Source organism: Apis mellifera, linkage group LG7 (genome assembly GCF_003254395.2).
Source record: "Apis mellifera strain DH4 linkage group LG7, Amel_HAv3.1, whole genome shotgun sequence".
NCBI lineage: Eukaryota > Metazoa > Arthropoda > Insecta > Hymenoptera > Apidae > Apis > Apis mellifera.
In genome coordinates this window covers 12,828,811-12,856,353 of record NC_037644.1, presented here as the reverse complement: position 1 = coordinate 12,856,353, position 27,543 = coordinate 12,828,811, and the positions used below count along the sequence as shown (strand labels likewise).

At 31.8% G+C, this 27,543-nt stretch overlaps 3 protein-coding genes across 8 annotated transcripts in view; 1 reads left to right on the top strand and 2 right to left on the bottom strand.

The window, feature by feature from the left end:
- The window catches only part of LOC408914 (BAI1-associated protein 3), a 124,688-nt gene extending 111,049 nt beyond the window's left edge, over positions 1-13,639 (top strand). For 2 of the 6 annotated variants that reach the window (XM_026441771.1, XM_026441773.1), the window contains exons 14-27: positions 623-730; positions 817-966; positions 1,456-1,507; positions 2,393-2,434; positions 6,191-6,333; positions 6,582-6,798; positions 6,908-6,982; positions 7,252-7,365; positions 7,590-7,805; positions 8,109-8,324; positions 8,497-8,691; positions 8,768-9,012; positions 10,772-10,980; positions 11,352-13,639. In XM_026441771.1, the coding sequence (XP_026297556.1) occupies positions 623-730; positions 817-966; positions 1,456-1,507; positions 2,393-2,434; positions 6,191-6,333; positions 6,582-6,798; positions 6,908-6,982; positions 7,252-7,365; positions 7,590-7,805; positions 8,109-8,324; positions 8,497-8,691; positions 8,768-9,012; positions 10,772-10,980; positions 11,352-11,446 (2,077 nt within the window). In that variant the 3' untranslated portion in view covers positions 11,447-13,639. The remainder of the gene's footprint in view (positions 1-622; positions 731-816; positions 967-1,455; positions 1,508-2,392; positions 2,435-6,190; positions 6,334-6,581; positions 6,799-6,907; positions 6,983-7,251; positions 7,366-7,589; positions 7,806-8,108; positions 8,325-8,496; positions 8,692-8,767; positions 9,013-10,771; positions 10,981-11,351) is intronic. The other 4 variants (XM_026441774.1, XM_026441772.1, XM_026441775.1 and 1 more) reach the window with 4 other exon arrangements.
- Positions 13,640-14,228: 589 nt separating this feature from the next.
- LOC411197 (dynein light chain 1, axonemal) lies at positions 14,229-16,786 on the bottom strand. The gene is made up of 4 exons (XM_006568274.3): positions 16,332-16,786; positions 15,371-15,665; positions 14,485-14,762; positions 14,229-14,365 (listed from the first exon to the last, which is right to left on the bottom strand). The coding sequence occupies exons 2-4, from the start codon at positions 15,570-15,572 to the stop codon at positions 14,240-14,242; spliced, it is 606 nt and encodes a 201-aa protein (XP_006568337.1). The 5' UTR covers positions 15,573-15,665; positions 16,332-16,786; the 3' UTR covers positions 14,229-14,239.
- Positions 16,787-17,960: 1,174 nt separating this feature from the next.
- Positions 17,961-27,543, bottom strand: part of LOC100576948 (GTP-binding protein RAD-like) — a 64,647-nt gene continuing 55,064 nt past the window's right edge. Inside the window, exons 5-7 of the mRNA XM_026441660.1 lie at positions 24,179-24,261; positions 22,836-23,019; positions 17,961-22,179 (exon numbers count right to left, since the gene is read on the bottom strand). Coding sequence (XP_026297445.1) covers positions 21,884-22,179; positions 22,836-23,019; positions 24,179-24,261 — 563 coding nt within the window. The 3' untranslated portion in view covers positions 17,961-21,883. The remainder of the gene's footprint in view (positions 22,180-22,835; positions 23,020-24,178; positions 24,262-27,543) is intronic.

Genomic DNA, 27,543 nt, shown 5'->3' with positions numbered 1-27,543 from the left:
TATAAAAGCATTGTCTAATCTAGGAAAAATAATGTTAAATAATTTTTAAAATTGGGAAATCTCGAAATTTCTTTCAGAAATTTTTCACTTGAGAAGATAATGGAAAGCGTGCCCTTTGTAATGGCAACTTTGCTCCAAACAGAATTAGTTTTCAAAGTGCCAGACTTTTTTAACTTGAAACAAAAATTTGAATGATAAATGAATTCCAACTCATTTTTTTTTCACATTAATAGTAATAATAGGGAGAAAAAAGATAGTCATCGAGAAAATGAATATAGAATAGAAATTGTGGGATCCAGAGTTCGTTTCGATATCTCAGGAATGAATAATCAGAGACGAAAGAAAAAGCAGTTTACAAGACAAGATTTTCAATAATATCGTGGTGAAAGGAATTCTCGTATCAGTGAGATTGAAAGAATGATGATATTTAATGTGATTTCTTTTGTTTGCTTAGATGCGTTGCTTAAAAAGAATTTAAAATAAATAATAATACAAAATTCAAATATTCGAATAAAAAATTAAGACAAAAGACTGTTCGTCTTAAAGACAAAACTATAGTGCAAAATTCTTTGGATTTTTGTTAAGTAATATATATATATTTTTTTTTATTTATCATTTACAGATGTTTAGGTCTGTTATCGAACATGAAAGCTTTCCGAGCGTGTTGCCCGTTCAACAAGGAAATTCGAGGAGAAATAATAACCGCGTTAAGGAAGGGGACCCTCGAATGGTCAGTGGTCGATCGAACTTTTTTTCATTTCATTTCATTCCCCATCCCCCGTTCGACCGTTAAATTTATACAAAGGGCTCGTTCAGGTACGAGGACACGAGGCAGCAAACAATGTGTTACGACAAGGAACCCGATCAGGATGCAGATAAAGTCCTGCAGGACTTCACCAACTTGGTAACCGCTTTACTGGTGGACCTGGAACAAGGACTCACTTATTATAACAGCCTCTTTGAAAGGTAAACCCTCTTTGAAAATTTCCCCAACTCTCAGAGAAATTGAAATCTAAAGTTTAACGAAACTTCGTCTCGTTTGCCAGACCAAACTGTGAAACGGTTCTTCGTAAATTTGAGTTTTGACCAGAGTGGGGGGAGGGAGACGTGGTTAAGTAAAATGTTTTCGTTCTTAATTTCCCTTTTTTTCTCTTTTTTTTTTTTTTATGCATCTTTTCAATTATCGAGAAAATTTTGAAAGTTTGTCGAGTCTTGGAACTTTATAATTTTATCGTGGAATATTTATAACGAGATAAAATTGTATTATAATAAATTGAAAACTTGCGAAAAATTAAATTCATTTAATCAATTAATTACATTTGAATTACAATTTTTTAATTTCTTTTATCGTGAAATTTTATATAATATATATAAATAATCGTTTGGGATCATCAGGGAAAGAAATATCACGTGTTAATTTATTTATAAACAAAAGATAAAAATCTTGTGTTCCAGCACGAATGGCGTGCCGTATTTCTCGGCGGTGTATAAACAATTGGACAAACTGGTAAGCAATCCAAACGTGAAAAAGAACAGTCATCTTTGACAATTTAAAAGACGAACGAGAAAAAAAATATATATATATTTATATACATATTATACATATATATATATATATTCATATACTATATGAAATATTTTCACTTGATAGATCGCGACGATGCAGAATCAAAAGCACACAATCATTACGACACACGACTATATTTTATTTTACTGTTTCGTGAAGCTGGATGTGCTATGTTTGGCTTTATGCTTTAATCAAGACGTCGATCGTGTTTTTATCAAATCATCGATGAAAATTATCAAAACTTTTAAAAAAAGATGAGAAGACAAGTTTGATTCTTCCATTAAAAAAAAAAAAAAAGACAAACATAATCAAATCTTTATCCAATTCTCCGTGAAGAGAAACAAATAATTACGTCGATAATTGATAATTAAAATTATCTAAAAATCACGATGAGACGCGTCGTCCCTTTTTTTTCCAAGAATAAAATAAGAAAATCGATCGATTATATTATTAATCGTCATTGACAAACGCGATTGATCCGATATCGAAATTTCTTTTGAATTCGGTCGACGTCCTTGCATCGAGATAACAAATACAGAAACATTTTACTCTTTATATATAGGGTGTTCCAGGAAATAATTAACGATTTCGATACGAATAAATTTGAAACGAGATAGATTTCATTAGAGTGGATCTTGGAAAATTGGACGGGGAGGAAAGAAATCTATGAACGACCCTGTCAGGGACACCCTATAGATAAGGGAATCGCAGTGACCTGAAGGCCAGGTTGAACGAGAACAATTTGGACGATTAAGGATCGGGGACGAGTTTGAAATGTCCGTCAGGTCATCGCGATCTTACTGTACACGAGATGTTTGTCCGTAGCTGGCGGAACACGTGGCGAAACACATGGAGAACACATCCGAGGTACTTTTTTCATCGCCACCACCAACTGTTAAATAAATCCTCTTCTCTTTCTTATCCTTATATTCTATTCTTTCTTCGATCTCCTTGTATATGTTGATACAAGTATGTTCAACTCGTCGCGTCGAGAACGCTTGCCTTTGTTCGCGTACGTTTCTCCGCGAAAGAAAGTGGAATGAATCGAGATTGAGAAAAATTAGATTTGGAGATCTGGAAAAGAGAAAATTTCTTTACAACGTACGCGAATAAAATAGAAGGCGGGTTGATTAGCTAGTTAGTTCTTTTTTTTTTGAGTATCGTTTTTAATAATTACTTGTAAATAATATCCTTTCGAGTTGTGAATTAGATTTAAAAAATTTATTGAATTATATCGAAGTTGAAGTTTGAAGGATTAGGAGATATCTATATTCTTGTGTTTAAGTAGTCGAGTATTTAGTATATTAGTTTCTTTTTTTCTTTTCTTTCTTTCACCAATGATGCTTGAATTCGATCTTGAGATTCTCTTCGAGTAGTTTTCTTGATAATATCGAGAGTTAATTATTAGAAACATATTCGCAAGATCAAAAAATGATTTGTCTAAGAATGGAAAAGGTTGTGAGGTTTAATCAATACAGTCGTCGACAATCTACCGTTTACACTGTTTGTAGCTTTTCAATCAAGCTTTCGATATATCCGTAAGTGTAATAATACTTTGACATTTTTAGAAAAGCGCCGATGGGATCGAATCGAATGTAATTATTAATTAAACGATTGAATCTTTACAATTAGATATTTTTTTATTAGCTTCTTTATTTACATATGTGTATATATACATATAAAATGTATAAAAGAATGTTTGCGATTCAAAGGTTGTGCGAAATTACCTTCGTAATTTAATTATTAATTTCCTTTGCAACGGATTATTCATTACAATTCGATATTATTTCATTTTGATCATATGTATTAAAATACGTTCATTCGTGATTAAATACATCATCGATATTCATACAAATAAACACATATAATATACATATAATATATTATACAATACGAACAACATAAATAATAATCTTTTATAAACAAACGGTACGATATCCGAATAACGTATATTCGTACGATATACGAATAATTCATTGATCGAAGTAAATTATTAAACGTATTTTGGAATTAAAACAAAATATTGATAAAATTGAAAAATGATAAAGAAGAATTCATTATACATTATCAAAGAAAACATTCTTACAGCTAAATATAATATATTCCCAATAAATAGGAAAATAATATATTAAGAAGAAAAATATTTTAGGTTAGGTTTTCTCTCTCGGTTTCTGGAATAATTAATAATGAAAATATAAGATAAAATATCTTTATAGAAGAGTCGTAAAAAAAAAAGATACATTTATCAAAAATCACAATACAAACCAATTTCAATGGTTTCACGAAGGTAAAAAGGAAGTGGGTGAATGAAAAGCTGTCCGAGCGAATCGTTACCGCTTCCATCGGCGCTTAAACGCGATGTAAAATCGTGTAATTTTTCATCATATCTTTCACGGGACGTCGGATATGCGAAAGGCCATTCTGTAAAGCATCACGTTGCTTTCCATTGCCAGCTCTTTTATCTTCATCCCGGGATGCACACGCGTTTATCTTTTTTTTATAGAACAACTTTATCTAGTTGCATGATTCACATGTCACCACACTTCGCATGGATCTTTCGCGTAATTTGACGGACACCGGCACAAATGATACGTATCTACTACTTAGCTCAGTCGATAAGTAAGTTATCCCCAATAAGTTTTAAAAAGTTATACATACAATTGCCATTAGATGTCACAAGATGCAATCATCTTGCAAAGAAACGTAGGACTGGTTAATTATTTGAACAGGAATGATTAAATTAGAGACAAATTATTTTTTAGATATAATTCGTTTAATTTGCTGTTCCATATCTAATGTTTAATTCTAATAATTCTAATAAGAGAATTATATTGATAATAATCTTCGATGATAAAAATTTTTTTTTCTGCTCCTTTTTTTTAATTTACTCGTTGACTGACTCATTATACTACATCGATTGCATGCGCTAAATCAATATTGTCGTTTTTACGTTATTGTGCAGATAGAATTGACTTTTGATCGTAGTAATTTGACTACTTGGAGAATTTTAAATGATGAAATTTCGGGCTGATATTCTGTGACTGGTTTTTCATACCTTTGTACGCTACATGTATATTCGAAGCATGTGCGACGCGTCTTGAATTTCATTGGAATTAAATTTCAGACTTGGAATTCAATTTATTGGGATGAAAGTTTCTATTGGGAAATTTTAATTTGTCGAAAATATTAAAGATACGTATTTTTCGTTAGTGAATTTCTATTTTCATCTCGATAATAATGTATTTTCCTCGTTTAGTATTTCAATTAGAAAATATCAACGTGAAGAGTATAACATAAATTATTTATTTTACAGTACGAAATCTCTACGTCAACATGATAAAATTAGAATAAATACTATTTTAAATTCCACGTCAAACAATTCTTACTTTAATATCTCCATTATTAATATCTAGGAAAACATTTTAATTTTTTAAATATTAATTAAATTATTAAAAAAGAAAGTAAATAAAAGCTACGTGTACTGTTGTCCATTAAATATATTTTCTTCGTTTCCAAAAAAATTAAAAAAAAAATGCATTATTCATAGCCACAGGATATCAAACTCCCGAATCAATATCTTTATCTTTTTTTTTTTGCACCTCCAGCGATGTGCTTTCCGCATACAGCCACTTAAACGTCCCTATCAAGGCCTCGATTAACCTCTCTCTCTCTATAGGGTATCCACCATTTTTTACGCAAGTTTCCAAAACGTATTATTCGTTTCGATGCAATCTCTCTCTTTTTTTTTTTTTTTTTTTTGCCAATCCCAAGGGAAATTTTATAACTCTGACTCTTTTTTTTTTTTTTGCTTAAATTCATTACTTTTTGAATCTCTCATGCGTCAATTGTTCTGTTATTTATCGTTTAATATTTAATTTTAAAAATTTATTTGAAGAATATTTAAAATTTAAAATAATTTTAAGAACCGTTCTATCCATTCTAAAATTTCAGACATTTGAAAAATTTAGTATAATGCTGAACGATATTATGCTAAGAATTTGGATGTTAGAAAAAATTCTTAACTTTATAAATTTATTAATTTTATTTTAGATGTAAACCATTTTATAGAGAGAGATTTGCCAATACGTAGATTGTATTATAATTTCTTCGTAATTTTCGTTTCCACACGGAGACAGATTCCAAAAAAATTTGGAAATACAGATGACGAAAGAAAAGTAGGTGAAAAATTGAGGAACGTGGTTATCCTAAACGAGTGGCATGACAGCCAAGCTCCCAAGCTTAGACAGTTATTCCCACTTTGTCTTCGTTATCGTAATACGGACCGTTTACTAACGTCGCATTCTAAGTTAGAAATATATACCTTACTTTTTCAGACGATTTCATTTTTCGCGAGTATCACATCCCGGCAATAAAAGAAAAAAAATTCGCTAAGCTTCTTATAGAGAAGCTCTTTTATTTTATAACGTCAATAAAAAATTTAAATTGTTTCTTTTCAAAAAAAAAAAAAAATCATTAATTTCATCGACGAAAAACGATATAGGCGCAATAGGCTTGCGTAGAAAGTAAAAAATGGTGGAAATGTAAAAATACCTGCAAAGCACAAGTAGTGTCAGACGATTGTCCGCCGTCCTTCGGTTTCATCGGAAGAAATGTATTCGATAGATGCAAAACGAGCTTGGAGCAAGGGTGACGACAGCTTGCCTTCAACTTCATCAAAACGCGGACGAAGAATATGTGCTACCACCTGGAGCGGAAATTGGAACGCCGATGTTCGAGTTATACCTGGCTCTGCAGGATTTCGTCACGTAACTATCGATATTACTTTTCCCTATTACGAAAAATATAAATTATCATGGAAAACTACGTTTGGAAAGTGGTTAACAATTTGAGGAATTAAATTGGAACAGTAAATATGGGAAATAAATCTGAAATGTTCGAAATCGAAAATTTTTCGTTTTGAGGTTAGGAAGTTACTTTTACTGGAAACGTCTATTTCTTATTGAAAGTCGCGAGTGGGAAAGTACTACGTTTAAAAAGAATGTAATATTTTTAGCATGAAGGAGAACCTGCCGCAATCCGACCATAAAACTTTGGCGATTTGCAAATATTACGAGTGGTTCAGACCAGCTGTCGACAAATGGTTGGATCTGGCTAAATTGAAGGCGATTCAACGCGTAAGGAAATCGGCCGAGCTCGATCGAATCTGTACCGGTGACTATATCGTGAAACACGGTACATCTGCCATTGATGTTACAGCATGCTTCTATCAGGTATATTAACAAAGAAATCAAATGTTCCAATTAATTATCGTGCGATTAATTTATCTTCTTGGAATGGAAAATTCGTTGATTGTAAATTTATACCTCGGTATGTCCGTAGATCAAAGAATTTTGGAAAAAGTTGGCCTGGCCAGATCTTCCTGGATCGTACAATTTGGTTCTAAAAGTTGTCGACGTAAGTAATAATATTTGCAATCTCGAAAATATATTGGAAGAAAATTACTTATTTACTAGAAATTTTAAGATTATTAATCTCAAGAAGGTAGTTAACAAAAATTATCAATTTTATACATTTGAATATTTTGAAAAAATAAAAACTATTAAAAAATATTCATGAAATAAAAAAATTTGTTTAAGAAACAATGAATTTTATAAAATTAATTAAAAGTCTACGCGTCTGTCTTCAAAATTATTCGTGATTTATTAATTTTCCTAATTTTTCAGGCGATATGCAGTTCAGCAGCATATTATGCAGAGATCATTCATCAAAAATTAGCAGAAAGCGGTTACTACGAAGATCAAACACCGTATAAGACAACAGACGAGGTAATCGTTGAGGTAGAGACCGCTTCGCTTTAGTATAACACGACACTGCTTTGCAAAAATTAGTGATAGCGATATCAAACGATACTTCATCACAAATATTTCAAACATGCTTAAATGTTGCATTTGATTTAACACAATTAGAAATGCAAAATAATAGAGTTAATTTGTTATAAACAGTAGAATTTTCATCGATTGGATCGTCGAATAATTTAAAACAAAATAAAACAATTTTGCAGATGTGCGTGGCTATCAACGGCCTTGAATACGTTCGAAGATGGTTGCTGAAATTAGGCGAAGAGTTGCTCGTCGAAAAGCTTTTGACAGCCTTGGAGTGTCAGGCAGGCGATTCTGCACGGATGCAATGGAGGAATGCTTTGACGTCACCTTTGGAACAGACGCCAGGACAAATGTTGCTGTTTATAAATCAAATCGTTTCAAGAATTGGCACGAAGGTCTGCATCTGCAAAAATGGACATATAAAAATCAATACAAAAATCAATAGGAAACAAATCTTAAATCAAATTATAAAGAAATAAGACAATTAATTGATTGAAAAGTTTTCATTTATTTGTAAAATTTCATGTATGTATATATATGTACATGGTCAGCAGCTTGTGATTTATAAAATTTAATTAACAATATCCTCAATTACGAAAGGATATTTTAAACAAAGAAAAGTATTTATTTCATTTCTTATATGATTTGTCATGAAAGAGTGTTAAAAAACAATTTGATATAACTGATTGTGTTTGCAGATGAGACCACCATTGAAGAAAGCAATGTTTCATCTGGCTTGGTCACCAGATAGTTTACCCACTTCGGAGGCTATTGCACCATTGCTCGAATATTTAGACATGCACTTGGTAGTGCTAAACTCGGCTCTGCTCTCGGTAAATTTCAATCGAGTCCTTCAAGACATCTGGGAAGTGGTGCTGGCCGAATTGAGCAATCAAATGGATGGAAATGCGGGAGTAAATGAAACTTTAATACTATAAATAAAAATTATTTATTTTCACGAATACTTATAAATATAAGAGTATATTAATATCTGTGATGTTTTTTTAAAAGATTATTTTTTTAAGTATTTATTAATAGATAAAGAAAGAATTGATTTTGATAATTTATTGAAAAATTTTTATACAGGATAAACCAGCGATGTTCTACGAAAGACTTCACGAGGCTCTTGATTTATTAGTGAAATTTTTCCACGAAGATGAAAAAGGTTTGTCATATGAAGTACTACATTGTCAAAGCTTCTTGAATGTTGAAGAACGTCTTCAGTATCACAAAATGGATACAACATTTTTAATTGATCGATTTTATCGACAACGACTTCAGGTTAATATAAAATATAATTTTTTTTCTAGAAACATATTTTTAATTATTACTATATACAAATTAAAATTTATTTCAGGACCAATTAAATACCGTATCCTCTGAGTATGGCGTTCTAACAGTGAGAGCATATTTAAATCACGATTCTCTATGCGTAGAAGTTATAAATGCCAGAGACGTGATACCGTTAGATCCAAATGGTTATAGTGATCCTTTCGTGATAATCGAACTGTTGCCACGAAGAATCTTCGAACACTGTGCAGAGCAACACACCAACGTGAAAAAGAAAACTTTAAATCCAATGTTCGACGAATGTTTTGAATTGTAAGTATTTTCATTACGTACATAGAATTAGAAATATATTCTATGTATTGAAAACTTTTATTTTTGAAAATAGAAAAATTTCATTTCATCTTTTCTCAGATTATATTCTCCTATAAATTTTTAAAATTAAAATTTTTTAAATTTTTATCTGAATATAATTTATAATTTTGTATCAGAAGAATAAAAGGCACTCAACATTTTTCTCGGATTTTTAAAACATCATTGTATTTTAAACTTTACAATTTTACAAACAGGAGAATATAATCTAAAGAAAGTTGTATATAGAAAAATTTTTTAAATTTCATATATATATTTATTTGTTTTATATTTACTTCTTTATATTGCTGCATCCGCAATTTAAAAATATAAAAATACATGTAGAATTTAATAACATATTAATAATATATAGAAATAACATAAAATATATATTGAGAAAAATTTAAATACACGTGGCGCCATCTCGCGTTTGGACGCTGGAAGCTTCGACTTGTTATTAGTATAGCAGGATATACAAAGAGGTATTCGTACTCATAAACAAGGAGAGCAACAGTGTGCGAGAAGGAAGAAGAGAAAAAATGGCGCTAGAAAGAAAATTAATTAATTATTAATTTTCTGCTGAAAATTTCTAAACTTTTAAATTTGTATCTTAAAGTTAGAACTCCAAACAAGATTTTCATATAAATTTTAATAAGAAATTCTTTTTATTTAATTATTTATTAAAAATTAATTCATCATATTGATGCAATTAACATAACGCAATACGTTTTTCGTTAATTTAATATTTCTATGAGATTTATTTTTAAATATGAATGTATATATCTTAAACATTGATTCTTCCCCTACATTCACGTATAATTTATATTCATAATTTTATCATTATTTATATGAATAAATTGATTGTTTGTTATTCAAGTATAGAATGAGAATTCGCGATTAAGATATTCCTTAAAACAATTATTAATAAATAATTAATGAAAAAGAAATTTATATTAAAATTGATAAGAGAAACTTGTCTGAAGTTCTAGCTTCAAAGTACAAATCTAAAAGTGCATAAATTTTTCGTAGAATAATAATAATTAATTGATTTTCAATACAGCGTCATCCGTCTATTAAAAAGTATGACGAATTAATTGTTTATAAATAATTAATTAATAGAAATTTTTCATTAAAATTTATATGAGAAACTTGTTTGAAGTTCCAGCTTTAAGATGCAAATTTAAAAGTTTAGAAATTTCCAGCAGAAAATTAATAATTAATTAATTTTCTTTCTAGCGCCATTTTTTCTCTTCTTCCTTCTCGCACACTGTTGCTCTCCTTGTTCGCGAGTACGAATACCTCCTTGTATATCCTGCTATGCTAGTAACGAGTCGAAGCTTCCCGCGTCCAAACGCGAGATGGCGTTGACTGAAGTTTTTAAAATCATTACCTAATTTATCGACAGAATAAATTTCGTCGACATTTTATAGAACGAAAAGAAGGAACAGCGCGGAGAAACTTTTTAATACTTACAAAATATTAATTCGAAGAGAACAATAAAGAAAAATCTAGTGTTTTAAGTGAAGTTAGAAATTAACGTTGAAATATAAATTTTTATCTAAGATATTCAACATCAAATCATATCTCGAGATATATCCAAAATTATTATATACTTTTCTTCGAATAACTTTCTGACAACGAGTCTTTTTTTTTTCTTTATCATATTATTCACATTTTGACATATCTGTTACATATTTTTCTAACATCGAATCCTTGTTCGTAGTTCTGTGAGCGTGGAACAGTGTCGAAGTCCGGATGCCATGGTGCTGTTCACAGTAATGGATCACGACGTTCTCACAGCGAATGACTTCGCTGGCGAAGCATTCTTAGGCTTGAGCACGATACCTGGTGTTACCGACACGAACGCCAGCATAGACAATTTCCACGGCCTCAAACACACCGAGTTACCTTTGATGCATCAAAAGAATCGAAGTGAGAATCGATTCCATCCGTTTCACTTTTATCTACTTTCTTCAAGTTTGAGAATCGAAAGAGGGGGAAATAAAAATATTAAACAAAACGATTTTATTGAATTGTTCATATATATATATTTGTTCAAAGAATGGTTTTTGTAAGGAAACTTTATCTAATGTGATTTTTATGTCGTTGAAACGGTAAAAGAATTTTGTAGAAATTTTATTAAATTGGTCGCAATTTTGGTAAATGTTTTTTCATTAAGTGAATATGGATTCTGATATTGTTATTCCATTGCTGACGTATTTATACAATCATAGTAAATTAAATATATTAATTATTAACATTATCATAAAGAATCATTGATTAAATTATCTTTATATTTCCAGATCATCCGATTCTCCAGATTCTGGAGACGAGAGTCGGCGATAAGATGGCCCTCGACTTCGTGAAGAAGCAGAAGCAACGATTCGCCTCGACGTAAAAAGGGGTGAACGAGAAAAGGAAACAAGAGAGCACCGCGGAAAAAGGAAAATTTCGATTATTAAGCAGCGATGTTAAAAATTTCGATCAATCAAAAAAGAAATTGGAAGGAGGGAGAAAATGAAAAACGAAAAAAAAGCTAAAGGAGAAAAATCAAAATCCATCCCCGCGGAAAGCTCGTCGACTCTCTTTCCCTCTTTCGAGGTGTTTCAGCCTTGAAACTCGTCTCAGTGTAAATCGTGTTGAATATAATCGGTGTTGGTAACTAAAGAAAATTTAAATAAACGGAAGGAAAAACAGAGAGAATATATAAAAAAGAAAAGAGAGAGCATATGTATATTATCAGAACTATTTTTGTGTCGACAAGAAAAAAAAAAAAATCCGATCGCAAAAAGAACGTATAAAAAGGAAGAAAAATATTGTTAAAAAAAAAAAATCGTTTAAATTTGTCAGCGTGATGTATCTAAGGATAAATGTTAAAAAAAAAAAAGAAAAAAAGAAAAAAAAAAGAAACAAAAATACTATCGTCGAGACCGTCGAAACTCGAAGCAATGCTAAACGGCCATGACACATAGGAGGAGTCTGTTTCGAAAAACAGACTCTTTTTTTTTTTTCGAGATAAGCGAAAGATAAAAACAGGGGAGGCGAGCACGAGATTTTGTTTCGAATCTCGATATTCGTCCATCGAGAATCGAAAGAAAGTGTCTCCTTGCTCCCTTTAAATTACCGATAAATAAACGAGAAAACGATGAATTGATTTATGTAATTGAATAAATATATGTACACACTATGTATTAAAGTAACGAAATATTCATCGCCGATTCGCATCGCCTCGACGATTACAAATCAATCCCACAGAGAGTCGATATACGATATTTTTCTTACTCATCATTGGCTAATGTCTCTTTCTATCTTTCCACTGCGTCGTTTCTCACTTCTCGAACCAATATAATCCTCACCGATACCTTCGTCCGTGATCTCGCGCACGTGTAAACGTAGGGAGAGCAAAAAAAAAAAGTAAACGTAAATGTTTAAGGAAAAGTGTCACCTTGTTACCCGTTCAAGATAAACCTGGAAGAAAAAAAATCTTATCGATGGATCGTGTTAACGACGATCGATCATTGATCTCACGAGATACATATTTCGAAAAACATTTCTCGAAGTTGTAATGCGCGTCCCTTCGTGCACACGCGCGAGAGTTCGGATTCTTTCGTCAAATCTCGCACGACGGATTTCGACCGACGTTTACGAAATCGAAACGGGTTGAAATAATCAATCTAAAAAAAAAAAAAAAAAAAATAAACGAATAAAAAAAAATGAGAATGGAATTCAGAAAAGAAAGAAAAAAAAAAAGAGAGACAGATGAAAATTCGTAGATGAACGATGATCTTGTGCCCGTGTTGCATGTGTACGTAAGGATGTACGCGGATAAACCACACATACACACACGTTACACGCATATGTATAATGAATTTAATCGAATAATTAAGAAATACCAGCGAAAGTGTCTGTACACACACACACACACACCCCTTGCGTATATCTGTGTCCCTGTGTCGGGGATCGCGGTGTTTGATTTTGCTCGTACAATCTGAAATCTTTCTATACATCTGTTTTCCTAATAAACTCCTCTCGACACGCCGCGTTTCGTGTCTCTAAATCGAATCGATCGATTCGACGAAATTGGACGAGTAATCAAAGACATCGGAGAACAAAGCGCAGAGAGCGAAAGAGTTCCACCTCTTATCGAACTTTTTCTCGAATCTCGATCGTTAGTTAGTTAGTCAGTCAGTCAGTCAGTCAATCCTTTGAAAAAGATGAGAAAGATAGTAAGAGTAAGTGGTGGGGATAGATCTAGGGAAATTAGAGCGGACAACGATCGATTGGCGACCAAAAAGTAGCTAGAACACTCAGTATGGGGAAATATGAACGACAAAACGCACACTCGTCAATTTTTCTATTGCACCATTTATTCACGCGCGTCTCGTTTGCGTCTACATACACACGTACGTACGTACACACGCGAGAATAATAATAATAATAATAATTAAAAAAAAAATAAAAAAAAATAATAAGAAACGAATAAAAAAAAAAAGAAAAATGAGAAACTTGAGGAGAAGATCGACAAGACATCTTCGTATCTCGCGAACGCCTTCGAAAAATATAAGAGGATAAGAAAAGAAATATGTGAAAATGAATTTAAGAAAGAAAAAATATATATATATATATATATAAAAGTATATGATAAAAATGAGAAAGAAGAAGATGATCTCTCAAAATGTCGTCTGTCCGATCCTCGGTATTATCTCGTGCATCGAATCCAATCGAACTCTATTTGCTTTTTTCAACCTTTTACAATCACCAAAAACGTATGTACGATTTGTCTTGTATCGTAAGACGAATAAATTAATATAAATGTACGAAATTATCGCTGTGTCTCACTTATAACCTTTCTTTGCTCGATTCATTTCTATTTTGTATCATAGGAATATTTCTCTTTCGTATTATACGAAAGAAAAGGAAATGTGTTTCTTTTTTACTTTTTTTTCATATTTTTTTATCTCAAAGAATAATTGAATTATTTACAACGGAGATAGATTTTATAAAAATATATTTATTTTACAATTTTATACATATACAAAATGCATACAAAATTAAAATCGTAAAAATAAAAATAATAGAAAAAACAAACAGACGAGAAATATATAAATAAATAGCTTATCAAATAAATTATGATAAAATATATATAAATATTAATCAAAAAAAATATACATTACAAACAATTCATTAGTCCTCATATTTGCACAGGACTGTCAAGATGCAACAAAGCCTCGTTTTCCTCTGTTCGTATGATCAATTCACCGTCTAATTTTTCTAACATTGGCAGACGTTTAGCTACTTCTGATTTCCAGATTTCAACCTGAAAATTAAATCAAGTATCGTTGTAAATTTTTCTTCAATCTTCTTCAACCGAACAGAAAGATTTGTATTCTTTTGAACATAACCTATAAATTCTTGTTCCATCAAAAATGAAATTACCTCGAGATTCTCGTACAATGGATTTCCAACAAAAAGTAAATCACGAAGATTCGTGAGCTCCTGAAGTCTATTGAACTCGTGCCAATCTTTGACCAGATTATTCGACATGTAGAGGACGCGCAAATTTTTCATCGCGTTGATTCCCTTCATTTTCTCGATCAGGTTATACGAAATCCATAGTTCCTCCAGTGTATCGCCCAATGGCTCCAATCCAGCGAACGATTTGATCAGATTACGGCCTAAGGCGAGGATCTTCAGATTCTTCAACGTTCCGATTCCTATTTTAACAATTTTTTGAATTTCATTTTCATTCTGAACTGAAAATTTTAATTGATTGAACTTTCAATCGAATTTCGCTAATTTTATTAAAATTTAAAGCTAGTTAAAGGACGAAGACAAAAATTGATAAGGATCGAATCTCTTAATTCAAAGGACAATTACGAAACTCTTGTAAAAATGATTTTAATCAGAAAATGAGATTTCGAAATATATAATCTAAGAAATGTTTCGAAAGAGATGTTTGCACAATGTTTAGAAAGATTTGTAATCGAATTTTCGTTCGATCGAATCGTATTAATCGTGATGTAATTAAACGTCAATTAAGGAGGTCGACCAGTAGCTACGATCCATTTCTCGTAACCCACGGCGTAATTCCATTTACGTGAAATTATTTGCCCGGTCAATTTCATTATTCTCGATCGTAAATTCGAATTATTCGAAACAACAATCGCTAAATTCTTCGAATTTAAACTTTAAACGGAGACGTGTGTATTGTGATTAAACAAAAAAAATAAATAAATATAAATAAAAATTATTCGAAAATAATTTTGAAAAATTTAAAGAATAAGCAGTAACACGATAAAAATAAAGAGAAAACGTTTTTTACCCGCAATCTTTTCGATCATATTCGTCGAGAGGGAGAGTTTTTCACAATTGACCAAAACCGCCAAAGAATTGTCCATTTTTTCTATGGGAGGCCATCGAAAGCTGAGGATCATTTCCTTCGCGGTCGAAGCATCTTGTTTATTCTCTTCCTCCCACATTCGAATCGCCTCTTTGCAGCTGGTCGGTTTCGTGGTGGTAGTCATGATTCTTCTTAAGGATCGAATTTATCCACGGTGAATGATTTTTTGGACCGAAAAATTGGACGATACTCGCTGGATAATAATTTGAAGGGAACTCTGTGGAAATAAACGAATCCAGGAATAAACAAGGGAGGGATCGGGTTTGAATGTTTTGGCAAATACCGCGTGGGTAAATAGAGGGGAGGGAAATATGTGCATACGCGAGGGTGTATACGCAAGAGAAATGAAACGTATTTTGTGGAAAAAGTTTTTCGTTTTTAGTCAGAGGAGGAAGGAAAATAATGACAAGTAAAAAAAAAAATATTTACTTTCCTTTTGCATTATTTCTTACCGTACTTTGTTTTTTTTTTTTTCTTTAATCAACTTTTTTACCTTCTCAAGCTCGTTTTTATTATGATTTTTTTCGTTTATCAAAAAATTTAAAATACCTCGCTGCATTTCCTATTTTACACTTGAAGTGCTAAAAGAATGAAAATCTTTGACTCAATATACGAAAAAGAATATTAACAAGTTTTCTTTTTCAAGAGGAAATGGCTAATCGAATAAATTCTCTAGAGAGAATTTTTCAAAAAAAAAAAAAAAGATTCCATTATGCTAAAGATCTTTTTTTCTCTAAAAAAGTTTCTCCGTTATTCTTTTAAAAGTCTGTTAAAATTTGCCTTTCAAATCAAAAATTTGATTCAATCCAATTCGTTTCATATTTATACACCCTATATACAAGAAAAGTTCAAAAATTCCTCCCTTCACGCATGTCAAACTGACCATGAATTTTCAATTCGAAATTTCCATCGAAATTTCCATCCGTATTCGCTATTGTTGTCACTTCCTCGCAATTTTTCCCGCAATTTTATCCAACGTAAGTAACATCTTTCACTCCTCGAAATTTTTGACGGTGTGTATCGTTTGTTATCGTTTATCCGAGCGCTCGAGGTTACAGGGAATTCGAGATTCGTTTTCCTTTGTGGCAAACTGCCACAAACTGGAGCCTGGTAATATCTGGCACCAATCAAAATAATCGATGGCCAGGGCGCATGCGTTCGGGCCGCCGGATTATTTATCAACCGAGCATCCCCAACGAGATTTACGACGGTATTAACATTGAAAAAGTACAGGTCTTCGTTTGAGCGCGGAACCGTGTGCATTACTTATCGAAAAAGTTCACGGCTCCCTCTTCGATCTAAAATCAGAGACAGAGGCCGAGATCGATTTGAAACTTTCATTTTGTTTTACTATTCTTATGCGGGCGCACGGAGAATCGTAAAATTTCCAATGCGACGAAAAAGAAGATAAAAGCGATAAAGAAAAGAATGGAAAAATTAATCGAGACAGTGGAAAATTTCTTGAATTGGAAATAACGCTTTTTGTCGTCGAATTAAACATTAGAAAGAATCCACGTATAGTTCTTGTATACAACAAAAAAAACAAGGAAGAGAAAATTAATAGAAATTAATAGATATTGGGAAATTAAGTGGAATTAAAAAGTATGAAAAGATGAAATATTCCTAATTGTTCTGAGAGAGAAAGAAAAAGTGATATCGCATGGATCGTATCTTTTTGAATTTTTATCAAAGCAAAAATAAAAAAAGATATAAATAGCAACGAGAGAAAAAAAAGGGATCTCGCTTTAAACTCGAAAGTAACTAGTTAAAAAAAGAAAAAAAAACGCGGAGAAAACGAAAGCGAGAGGAAAAAAATACAAACGATCACACAATTCGAATGTCACTTCTTTATTATCACCCAATTACACAATAATCCCTTGGGATTAAAGGCATTCGTTAACCCATTGGATGACGCGTGTTGCCTTACATTAAAATACACCGCACATACGAGTCCAGAAGAATTCTCATTGGTTCTTTCTCTTCTCTCCGTTGCCTTTTCCTTCCTTGTCTCGTTCGTAAAACGAGTCGTTCGATAAATCCCCTATTGGCCGAAGAATTGGCAGTATTGTCACGAATCACGCACAACCACTCGCGCAAAGAAGAACGAACGACGATGATAACGTTTTCATACCGTTTTTCTTTTAAACAGTAACATCGAATTCGAATTTCGCCTTGGGAACAGTAATTAATCGGTAGACATCGATGATCGTATCGTAATTGAAAGTGGATATTCGTCCAAACGAGATTCGTATATTTCCGAACAAGAGACGTTTTTTATTTTCACTTATTTTTCGTTTAAATTAGTCGTTCATCGAATTTGTTGACAAGAAAGATGGATTTACAGGTTTCTCTTCGATTTGATTATCCATATTCGCTCGAATATTGAAACGAAAAAGAAGAAGGGAAATTATAAGGAAAAAAATGTGGAAACGAAGAAAATAAGGAGAGGTGTCTACTACGGTCGATCCTCGTAACTCGAATCTCAAAGAATGTTCATGAGAATGCTTTCATATTTTTTTTTTTTTTTACGGGAAAATTATCCCATAGCCTCGTTATCCATGCAATCTAGAGAGAGTAGCGGAGTATAATTTCAATTAAAATGGACAGATTCATGCTCTTTTTTGTAAAGATTTTTTTAAAAGAAATGGAAATTATAATCTCGAGTTTTCGAGAGTTATGGAGGTTCGATCGTGGAAATGAAGAAATAGATAAAAAAAAAAGAATAGATATAAAGTTTATAAGCACGGTATGATTTACAACGAATTATCAAAAACTAGTAAGAGCATGCGTTTGCATCGATATAACTTTTCATGGTTACATTTTTTTTTTTTTTTTTTTTTTTTGAGTTAAGACTTACATCGAGTAGTTTTTAGCTTAAATTACAAAAATACACAAAGGCACTTGATAAGAATTCCTTTTTCTTTTCCTCTCTCTCTCTCTCTCTCTCTCTCTTCATCCTTGTTCGAGTCATGCTTCTATAGAATTCGATCTTTTGGTTCCTTTTTTTTTTTTTTAATTAAATTAATTCAAAAATACTAGCAACGATGATGCAAACCGACAATACTTTGGTTCGTTTCGCAATTGATATTAAACGGAAATTAAACGGTCGATAACAATGTCGCCATTTTCGAACAAAGTTTATCGACAAAGGAATAATTTTCATTTAAATTTACAACTTTTTTCGTTTTTAATTTTACGTTCTTCTCTTTTTTCTTTCGCCATTCTTGCTTTTAATTTCTTTTTTTTTTTTTTTTTTTTTTACAGTGCTGTAAGAAGATAGCCTCGCGATCTGTGAGGATATATAATATTTCTTATATCACATAATTTCCTTTGATTTTTATTTTGATTTAATTTCACATTCAATTTGATTCTTATTCTACTTTCAAGATTTACGATTATATTGCTATTGATTTTCACAATCTTTCGTTCGCGAGTTCAATTACTCGGATAATAAAAAATTAATCATCAAATTTATTTTTCATTTCAAATTATTCTTCTTAGATGGAAGAAGATTATGAATTATTAAGATAAGAATTTCTTTTACTCGTTCTTGTCAAACTTAATATCTCGAATTTCATCCAAATTTTCGTCGACTCGAAAGTTTGTCTTTTTCTAACCTAATATTTTCCATCTGTTAAATTAACCAAACTTGAAATCTCATTGACTTCACTAATTTCACTTTGAAACGATTGCATAGCACATTTAATATTATAACACGTAGTAAAATTTTTAATATCTCGTTTCGAAACACGATTTAATTACACTTTAAATCATTTTTAGAAAATGTAATATTGTTCCCTATAACTACTTTTCTTTTTTTTTATGAATTAATATCACTTGTTATTGTTTCTCGATTGTTTCCAATGTTACACATTTCTTAGAATAGGTTATAAATTGTTTCAATTTTTATTTAAACGTATGAACCACTTCGTTTCTATTTTCTTTTTATTCTACAGCCTTGCAGCTTGGCCCCTGAGATGGATATCCCGCTCGAACTATACTTGTTACAACACTGTTTTAGATACATAAAGTGTTCAAGAAATCTGGTTCAAGAATGCTGATGTATTTAATTTACTTTTAATTTAAAAAAAAAATAAGAGAAAAGAAAGAGAAAAAACAGAAAGTAACATAACAAAGGATAAAAAATGAAAAATTATGAAGAACTATGTACACAAAAGAATTTTATTATTTTATCATATGTAGCTATTTACAAAAGATGGCGTACAATAAATAAAATTAATAATAATAATAATAACAAAAAGTTGTTGTTTTTTTCCAAAAGAGTTGATTAGTAAAATTACACGAGTAGATTCTTGAACCATCTTTTTTCCTGACACCCTATATATACGTATATATATATATATTTATACATATGTAATTCGGATATATATAGGCGTAGAGATCGCAGAAAATAGACAATGGATAATATATGTGTATATATAATTTATATATATATGTGTGCGCGCATATGTGTACATATGTTCTTTTTCTTAGTAAAATGTCTCCCGAAAAAAAGGAATATTCTTTATAGTACCCGTTCTTTTTTAAGGAAAACACGCAATACAGCAACACGTCAATCGTTTAACGATACATCTACACAAAACTAACGTAGACTTATGCTTGATCGTACATTAGGAATATAATTATATGTATATGCGTGTAGACATATACACTCCCGCTTAAAAGTCTTTGGACATTTATTGCATCTGTCATTATCAACGTCGAGCTTTTTATCAGTTAGTACATCGTTTTTAAGAGAAAATTACAATTCATATTCACATTGTATCATAAAAATCTCTATTCGATCAATCAATATTTTGATACTTTTATTAAAATTCATGATTCATATGGAATATCAAAAAATTAAATAAGAAAAAGTGTCCTGAGTCTTCTAAAAGGGAGTGCATTTTTATTTTTATATTTATAATAATATAACACACGTATCTAACTTCTCCTTTCCCATTTTTTTTTTGTCCTTCTTCTCATCTTTTTCTTCCCTTTCCTCTTATATAGATACACAGATCTGTTATCGTTAAACTTATCAGTATATACAATTCGGATTAAGAAGATTAGATTGGTCTTATTGTACAAGTAACGACAGTTAACATTATTGGCCGCTAATTCATGCCATGGTCCAATTTAAATTCTTTCGTATCGACTAGATTTCAACTCCTTCTCGTCTTCTCCCTTATAGATATATATATATATATATTTTTTTAATCTTTTTTCTTACAGAAGGGTTCCTCCTTTCGATTAATCCTTCAACTACTTTTCTTTCGATTCTCGCCTCTTTCAGATTTCTTCTGGCCTACCAGAATAGCCATTATTGAAATTGTAATTTTTCATTGAAATCGAATACAAAAGAAATGACCGGGCAATAATTAAATAATTTACATTTACCCATTATTCTTTCTTATTTTCACAATTTTCGCAATTCGCAATTCTCACGTTTGTCAAACGTAGAAATATAAATGAATATTTTACGAAGGAAGTGACTTTCTAGTAATAATAATAAGAATGTACAAATAAAAGAATTATTCAAAGGATTAATCAAATCGTGTGTACATTAAATTTTGCCTCGAAGAAACCACCAAACATGTAAATATTTGTCTTGCGTATGCTTATAACGAATACCAACAACACAGGCGACTTGACAAACTTATTCTTATAGATATTACGATCGAGGTATCGGGCGAATCCTCGATGGAAGTTATTAAAAAGCTAACATTAATTAAAAATTAATCATCGAGAAACAAACGTTCGTTTGATCTAATTGGCACTTTGATCGCACTCCAGATATTTTCCAGATTTTCAAACCAGATTATTGAATGGCCAATTTGTCGAATTCGTAACAACAAAAGAAGACAAAATTAACTTCGAAAAATATGAAAAAAAATTCTGTATCATATTTACGCATACTTATTAACAATCTTATTATTTACAACACGCCATAACAAGTTTCTCAAACCAAATATTTTCAATTTTCAATTCGATTCGAAATAAAAATCCAGACATTATTAATTTCAAATCCTTGAACAATCTAAAAATTTCTCCATTCGAAATAAAAGAAATATAAGCATGGAATTGTTTTTCTCTCACCAAGTCTGCCCACGAAACAAAAGGAACATCCTCTCCATGAATATTTAATAATCAAATTGGCCATCCGACTGCTACCCTACTACCACCCCCTTTGAACGAAATTCAATCTCACCCTCCCTCTTCCACCGGATCAAATTCCAATCATACCGATCCCTGGCAAGCAAACGAGATTTCGTTTGCATTTTCTTTCTGGAAGTATATCAAGCATATCTTCGAGGATGATGATGATATCGTTGGTAGACCGATCTTACAACTCTACGTCCTCAGGTACGACCACGAATTAAAAAAAAAGAAAAAGAGAGAGAGAGAGAAAGAAAGAATCGAGTAGATCGATCCTTAGAGGACGTGAAGGTTCTCGCAGTTCTTGAACTTGCTGTCCTCCTTGCCGAACAGCCACGTCAACATCTGTCTGGCCTTCATGCTCGCTCGAACCACACCCCTCGACTTGTACCAGTGGCCGCCGCCACCCTCGTTGCTGGTTCCGTTTCCGCCCCGATTCTCCGACACGTTGCTGCTGTTCTTCAGACGGATCTGATTCAGGATGCCGACCAGCAGATGGTCCACGTTGTGGTTGATCCCGACCGAGACCTCGATGAACTTCACCCGATAGGTGCACGCCATGCACTTGCCATCTGCATCACGAGCGAAAGGATTAGAGAGACAAGAAAAAAGGGAGGAAGAAGAGAGCGTGTATTTATAAAAGGGGAGACCAAGGCCGATTGAAAAGGAGGATGGAAAAAGGGGTTGGGGTTAAGAATAGAGGAAAAGGGAAGAGATGGATTTCCAATTCCGACGGATCGGTATATTTTTCTCTACTATTTCTGCGTTATATTCGAGACATTATTATCGAAGTTTTGCGAAATTACGTAAAGTTATAAAGGGGAGGGTGGCACGATTTATGGAGCGTGCGTGGACGTGAATGAGAATAGGAGGAATAGGAAGTTAATTTGCGAGATGTGAAAGGAATTGTTGCGAGTTTCGAGAGGATCGTTGGAAATTTTATGGAATTCTTTATTGAGAAACTTAAGTTTGTAAAATCGTATTTGAAGCGAGGTAAAAAGATGACGTTTCCTTTTTTGAGATATAAAGGAAAGAAAGGAGTGTAAAATTGGGATTTAAATTGCTGAAACGGTTTTTCGCGTTTGTGGAATATTAATATCGCGTTTCGAAAAAATCTTTAAAGTAATATAAACGAGCAAAGCGTTCGCCTTTGTCGCGTTACGTGTCAGAGATCTCGTGGAAAACCACTTTGGGAATTTTTTAGAGTCGTAATAATAAATGTACCAACCTTGGGAAGAGACTACCCTTGATCGAACCAGATCCACTTTGTTACCGACCAATATAGTCGATTTTCCTCGATGGAAATCCTGGTCGTGGAGACGTTCCAGGTATTCTTCCGCTCTCTGAAAGGATGCCTTATCAATCACGGAATACATAATGACAAAGGCATCCAGATTCTTCTCCAATTCCGTCTTTTTGAAACAGAAATATGAAAGGACACTTTTAGCAGGGAAGAGTAACTAGCTTAGAATACGAGATTGGTTTGTTCATAATCAGAAATCACGCATTAAATCCATCGCTACTTCTTTTCCAATGCAATTTCATATTTTTCCTTATACAAATAAATATTTATATTACGAATATTTCATATAGATTTTATTATATAAAGTTGAAACAATGATATTTATTATTTTCAATTATCTCATTGATCGATTCTACAACGAAAATTCTCCCTTGTCAATATTATGGCACGAGGTATATTAAATCAACACCTGAATGAATGGAAAAAAACAAACGGTGAACAATGGAAAACAGAAAAATCACGAGGATCAATTATCTACATATATTATGAGTCATAACCAATACATTCTACATTTTCACGACTAACCCGTTAAAAATATTTCTCTCGCTTATATTATTCCAGAATTTAAATTTCATAATAATTTAAGATTCGTGGAAAGAAAGGAAAGAAAAAATTATAAAATTAAGAAAAATATCAGCAATGATTCTAAATCCCACGAGAAATAAAAATTGAATCTAACAATGGATTAAACTGGATAAAATTATTTTCTTCCAGTTTTCTACTTTTCGTATACATTCGAGTTAATCACTTAACTTTAATTTCCAAGAAAAAAAAGGACAAGAAACTTAACGATTTAATTAACTAAATTTTTGAATGACAAAAAAAATTATTAATAATTATTATAAATTAATTCTAAATTTCACCTAAAATCAATAAATTTAATTATAAATATTTACAATTTAAATCCATATTAGAAAAAATTAATTTATAAATCAAATTTAATCGCTATAGCTGGTACTCATTTTTTATCTTTACTAAAATTAATTTCCGAATAAAACTTTCATTTATTGTTTCAGAATTCTCTATTAACTATAATTTTACTTAAATTATCATAAAATTGAAATTTAAAAAATACTTCTTGAAAAATTTCTCAACTCGAAATTAATCCACGTTTTAAAAAGAGAATTTAAAATTTTAACGTATACACATTACGAACAATTATTTTTTCATACGTTTGAAGATGAAAATTTTCAAATTATTGCCCGATTATTCCATGCGATCTAAAATATAAAATATAAAAAAAAAACATTGAGGAGGAAGCAGCTCACCTTCGGGTTCGAGATGTTGAGGAATCTGAGCTCGCTCTCCTCGCCGTTCAGCATGACGAAAACGGATTGCTCGCTGGGTACGTCTGAAACAAAGAGGGGGGAGGAAAAAAAAAAAAAAAAAAAAAGAAAGATGAGCGACAAAGCAGTTCAAAGAGCGCGGTTAAAAGAGGGATCATCCAAAGGGAAATGAGGTATTGGCGAGGAAAAGGGGTGGAAGGAAGGAACCCCTTTTGATTTGCTGCCTCATTTGTTTTTCCTTCGACCCCTTCTGCGGCAAGGACGAGGGAAAAAAGGGAGGAGGGGAAGGAGGAACCACTGCAAATAAATCCTACGTCTCTAAATATCTATTCCATGGCCGCAACTTCCGGTGATTGTATCGACGGATCGAGCACACTGGGATTATTAATTTGAGCTATTATTAATTTGTTTCCTTCAAAAAATTGGAGCAATGTTTCTCTCTAAAGATGAAGCGAAACAAGACGATATTTTTTTCTTTGTTATTTTATAATTTTAATTTTATATACCTCAAAAAAATTTTCAAAATTATTACTTTTACATTTTACTTTTAAATGTCCAATTCTTTCGTATGCGATCTCTTGTAACGAAGAAGAATACAGGTTTAAAAAGAACGTAGAGAATCACGTGGAAGATAAAAAAAAAAAGAAAGTGTTCTTCCAACGATCGAATAAAACTGATAAACTATCTCTTCCTAACCGGTCGTTTGCCAAATCCTCTCCCTTCCCTGCCTTCTCTCTGAATTTCATAATTAAGACAGCAGCGATGAAGAGAACTACCGACTGAAAGAGGAAACTTTTGGAGAGGAATAAGTTTCAAGTCTCGTAAAACTCGAACGGACGTTTAGATTGCTAGAATAAGGGCGAAGGGGAGGGGTGATGGTGTCGAGCGAGCGAGGAGCGAAAGAAAGGAAGAAAGGAAGAAAGGAAGGGAGAAAGGAGGAGGACAGACGTTGAACAGACGCGGAGGCTGTATGATGTACGTTTATAACTTGGACCGGTGCAAAATTAACCACCGCTATTTCTGCCCCGCCTGTTCCTGCACTTTTCTTTTTTACACACCTTCCTGGAAACCGACGCGCCCGTTTCTCGTCCATTTCCACACACACACACAAACACATCTTCCCTCCCTTCAAGATCCTCCATCAGGGTGACCAACTTTCAACCGTGAAAGGAGGAGGTTAATTTTCAACAGACAAGTTCGTTGAGCGATCTTTCAAGTAACTTCATTGGTTTTGAACTATTAATTCGTGATATATTGTACGTTGAAAATTTAGAAATTTGGAAAGGAGGAGGTTAATTTTCAGCAGACAAGTTCATTGAGTGATCTTTCAAGTAATTGGTATTAAAATATTAATTCGTGATATATTGTACGTTAAAAATTTACGAATTTGGAATTGTAGGACTCTGATTTTTTAAGTAACGTTGAACTATTAATTCATGATATATTGTTGATATATTGTTAAAAATTTAGAAATTTGGAACCGTGAAAGGAGGAGGTTAATTTTCAGCAGATGAGTTCGTTGAGTGATCTTTCAAGTAATGTCATTGGTATTAAACTATTAATTCGTGATATGTTGAAAATTTAGAAATTTGAAATTGTAGTACTCTGATATTTTAAGTAACGTTGAACTATTAATTCGTGATATATTGTACATTAAAAATTTAGAAATTTGGAATTGTAGTACTCTGATTTTTTAAGTAATGTTGAACTATTAATATTGTGTATTAATTGTATATTAAAAATTATTAAATATTTATATAAATATTTATATAATAATTATATATTAAAAATTTACGAATTTGTAATTGTAATACTCTGATTTTTTAAGCAACGTTGAACTATTATATTAATGTTGTATATTAATTGTATATTAAAAATTATTACGAATAAAAAAAAATTTACGAATTTGTAATTGTAATACTCTGATTTTTTAAGTAACGTTGAACTATTATATTAATATTGTTTATTAAAAATTGTATATTAATTATATATTAAAAATTATTAAATATTTATATAAATATTTATATAATGATTGTATATTAAAAATTTGGAATTGTAAGTCGCATCGTGGAATTGTGATGAAATATATATAACTAAACTGCGAATAATTGTGAAGGAAGACGGAGAGAAGGATGGAAAGAAATTAGAATTTTCGAGGAAGTAAGGGGATCATCAGTTCCCTCTTTTATTTTTCCTGCAATACAAATGAATCTTCCTCGACAACGAGTCGTGGCCATCTTGGCCTCGATCCGGATTTCACCGCAAAATTATCGCGCGAAACTCGACATCTGCCCCGATTTTTTTCTCCCATTGGACACTTTATTTCGCTTTATTTTGCTTGATACGAGAGATTTTGGTCGAGGGACGAAAAATTTATTGGATAATTCGGGTCGATAATTCGGACGAAAGAGGAGCACTTTCTTTAAAACTAAAGATTATAAACGAATATATAATTTCTGATTTGTCTTGGGATAAATGCATCTTCTTGGAATAAAAAAAATTAACGATCAATATATTCCGATAAATTTCATAATAAAATAATTTCCTCTCTATTATCCTTATATTCGAATTAATCAACGAATTATCCGTTTTCCGGATAATTAGATTCAATTCATAATTTGCAGCGAGGAATGATTAAATAACGTAATTCAACTTTCAGAAGACAACAGAATTTATAATTAACTCTCTCTTCTCTATCTCTCTTTTTTTTTTTAATTATCGTTCCCTTTTTAAAGTTTATTATACCCCGTTTAATTAAAATCGAAAAATAAAAAACCAACTAGACGCCATATAATAACGTTAATAATCGTTAAATTGTGAAACACATATCTCGCGTAAAATTGATAACGAAGGGATATATTCAATAGGCGAAGAGGATATTTATTCTTTTTTTTTTTTTTTTTTTTTTTTTTTTGTGAAGAAATGAAGAATGCAATAAGAAATGAAACTTTTGCAAACTTTCGAAGGCGAATAGCAACAGCCAAGTTTCTTCTTTCCCGACTTGAAACTTTCTCTAACGTTATATTATATCCCCTGCCACACACTCGATCGAAGAAATATCTTCTCAATCGCGACAAATTTAAAAAAAAAAAATTTACAATAGAACACAAATACAATTTTCTCCAATTTATTTCTCTTTCTCTTTTATATCCTTTTCTTTTCTTATCATTGCTTATCAATTATCGAAAGAGATGCTTGAATAAGACAAAATTCTCTCGATCTAGTAATTAAAACGCTGTGATTCAAGGATATTGCAAATGGAATACAATGTGACCAGCGTTTTTCCCTCTGAGCATCTTGGGATGAAGTACGCAGTCAAATTTGCATATTCACGAAGACAGAGGAGT

Coding starts and splice junctions, on each gene's coding strand:
- LOC411197 (XM_006568274.3), bottom strand. CDS start 15,572: ATGACTACCACCACGAAACCGACCAGCTGCAAAGAGGCGATTCGAATG. Junction 14,763..15,370: donor TATGATCGAAAAGATTGCGG/GTAAAAAACGTT, acceptor TTGTTAAAATAG/GAATCGGAACGTTGAAGAAT. Junction 14,366..14,484: donor CATTGTACGAGAATCTCGAG/GTAATTTCATTT, acceptor TTTAATTTTCAG/GTTGAAATCTGGAAATCAGA.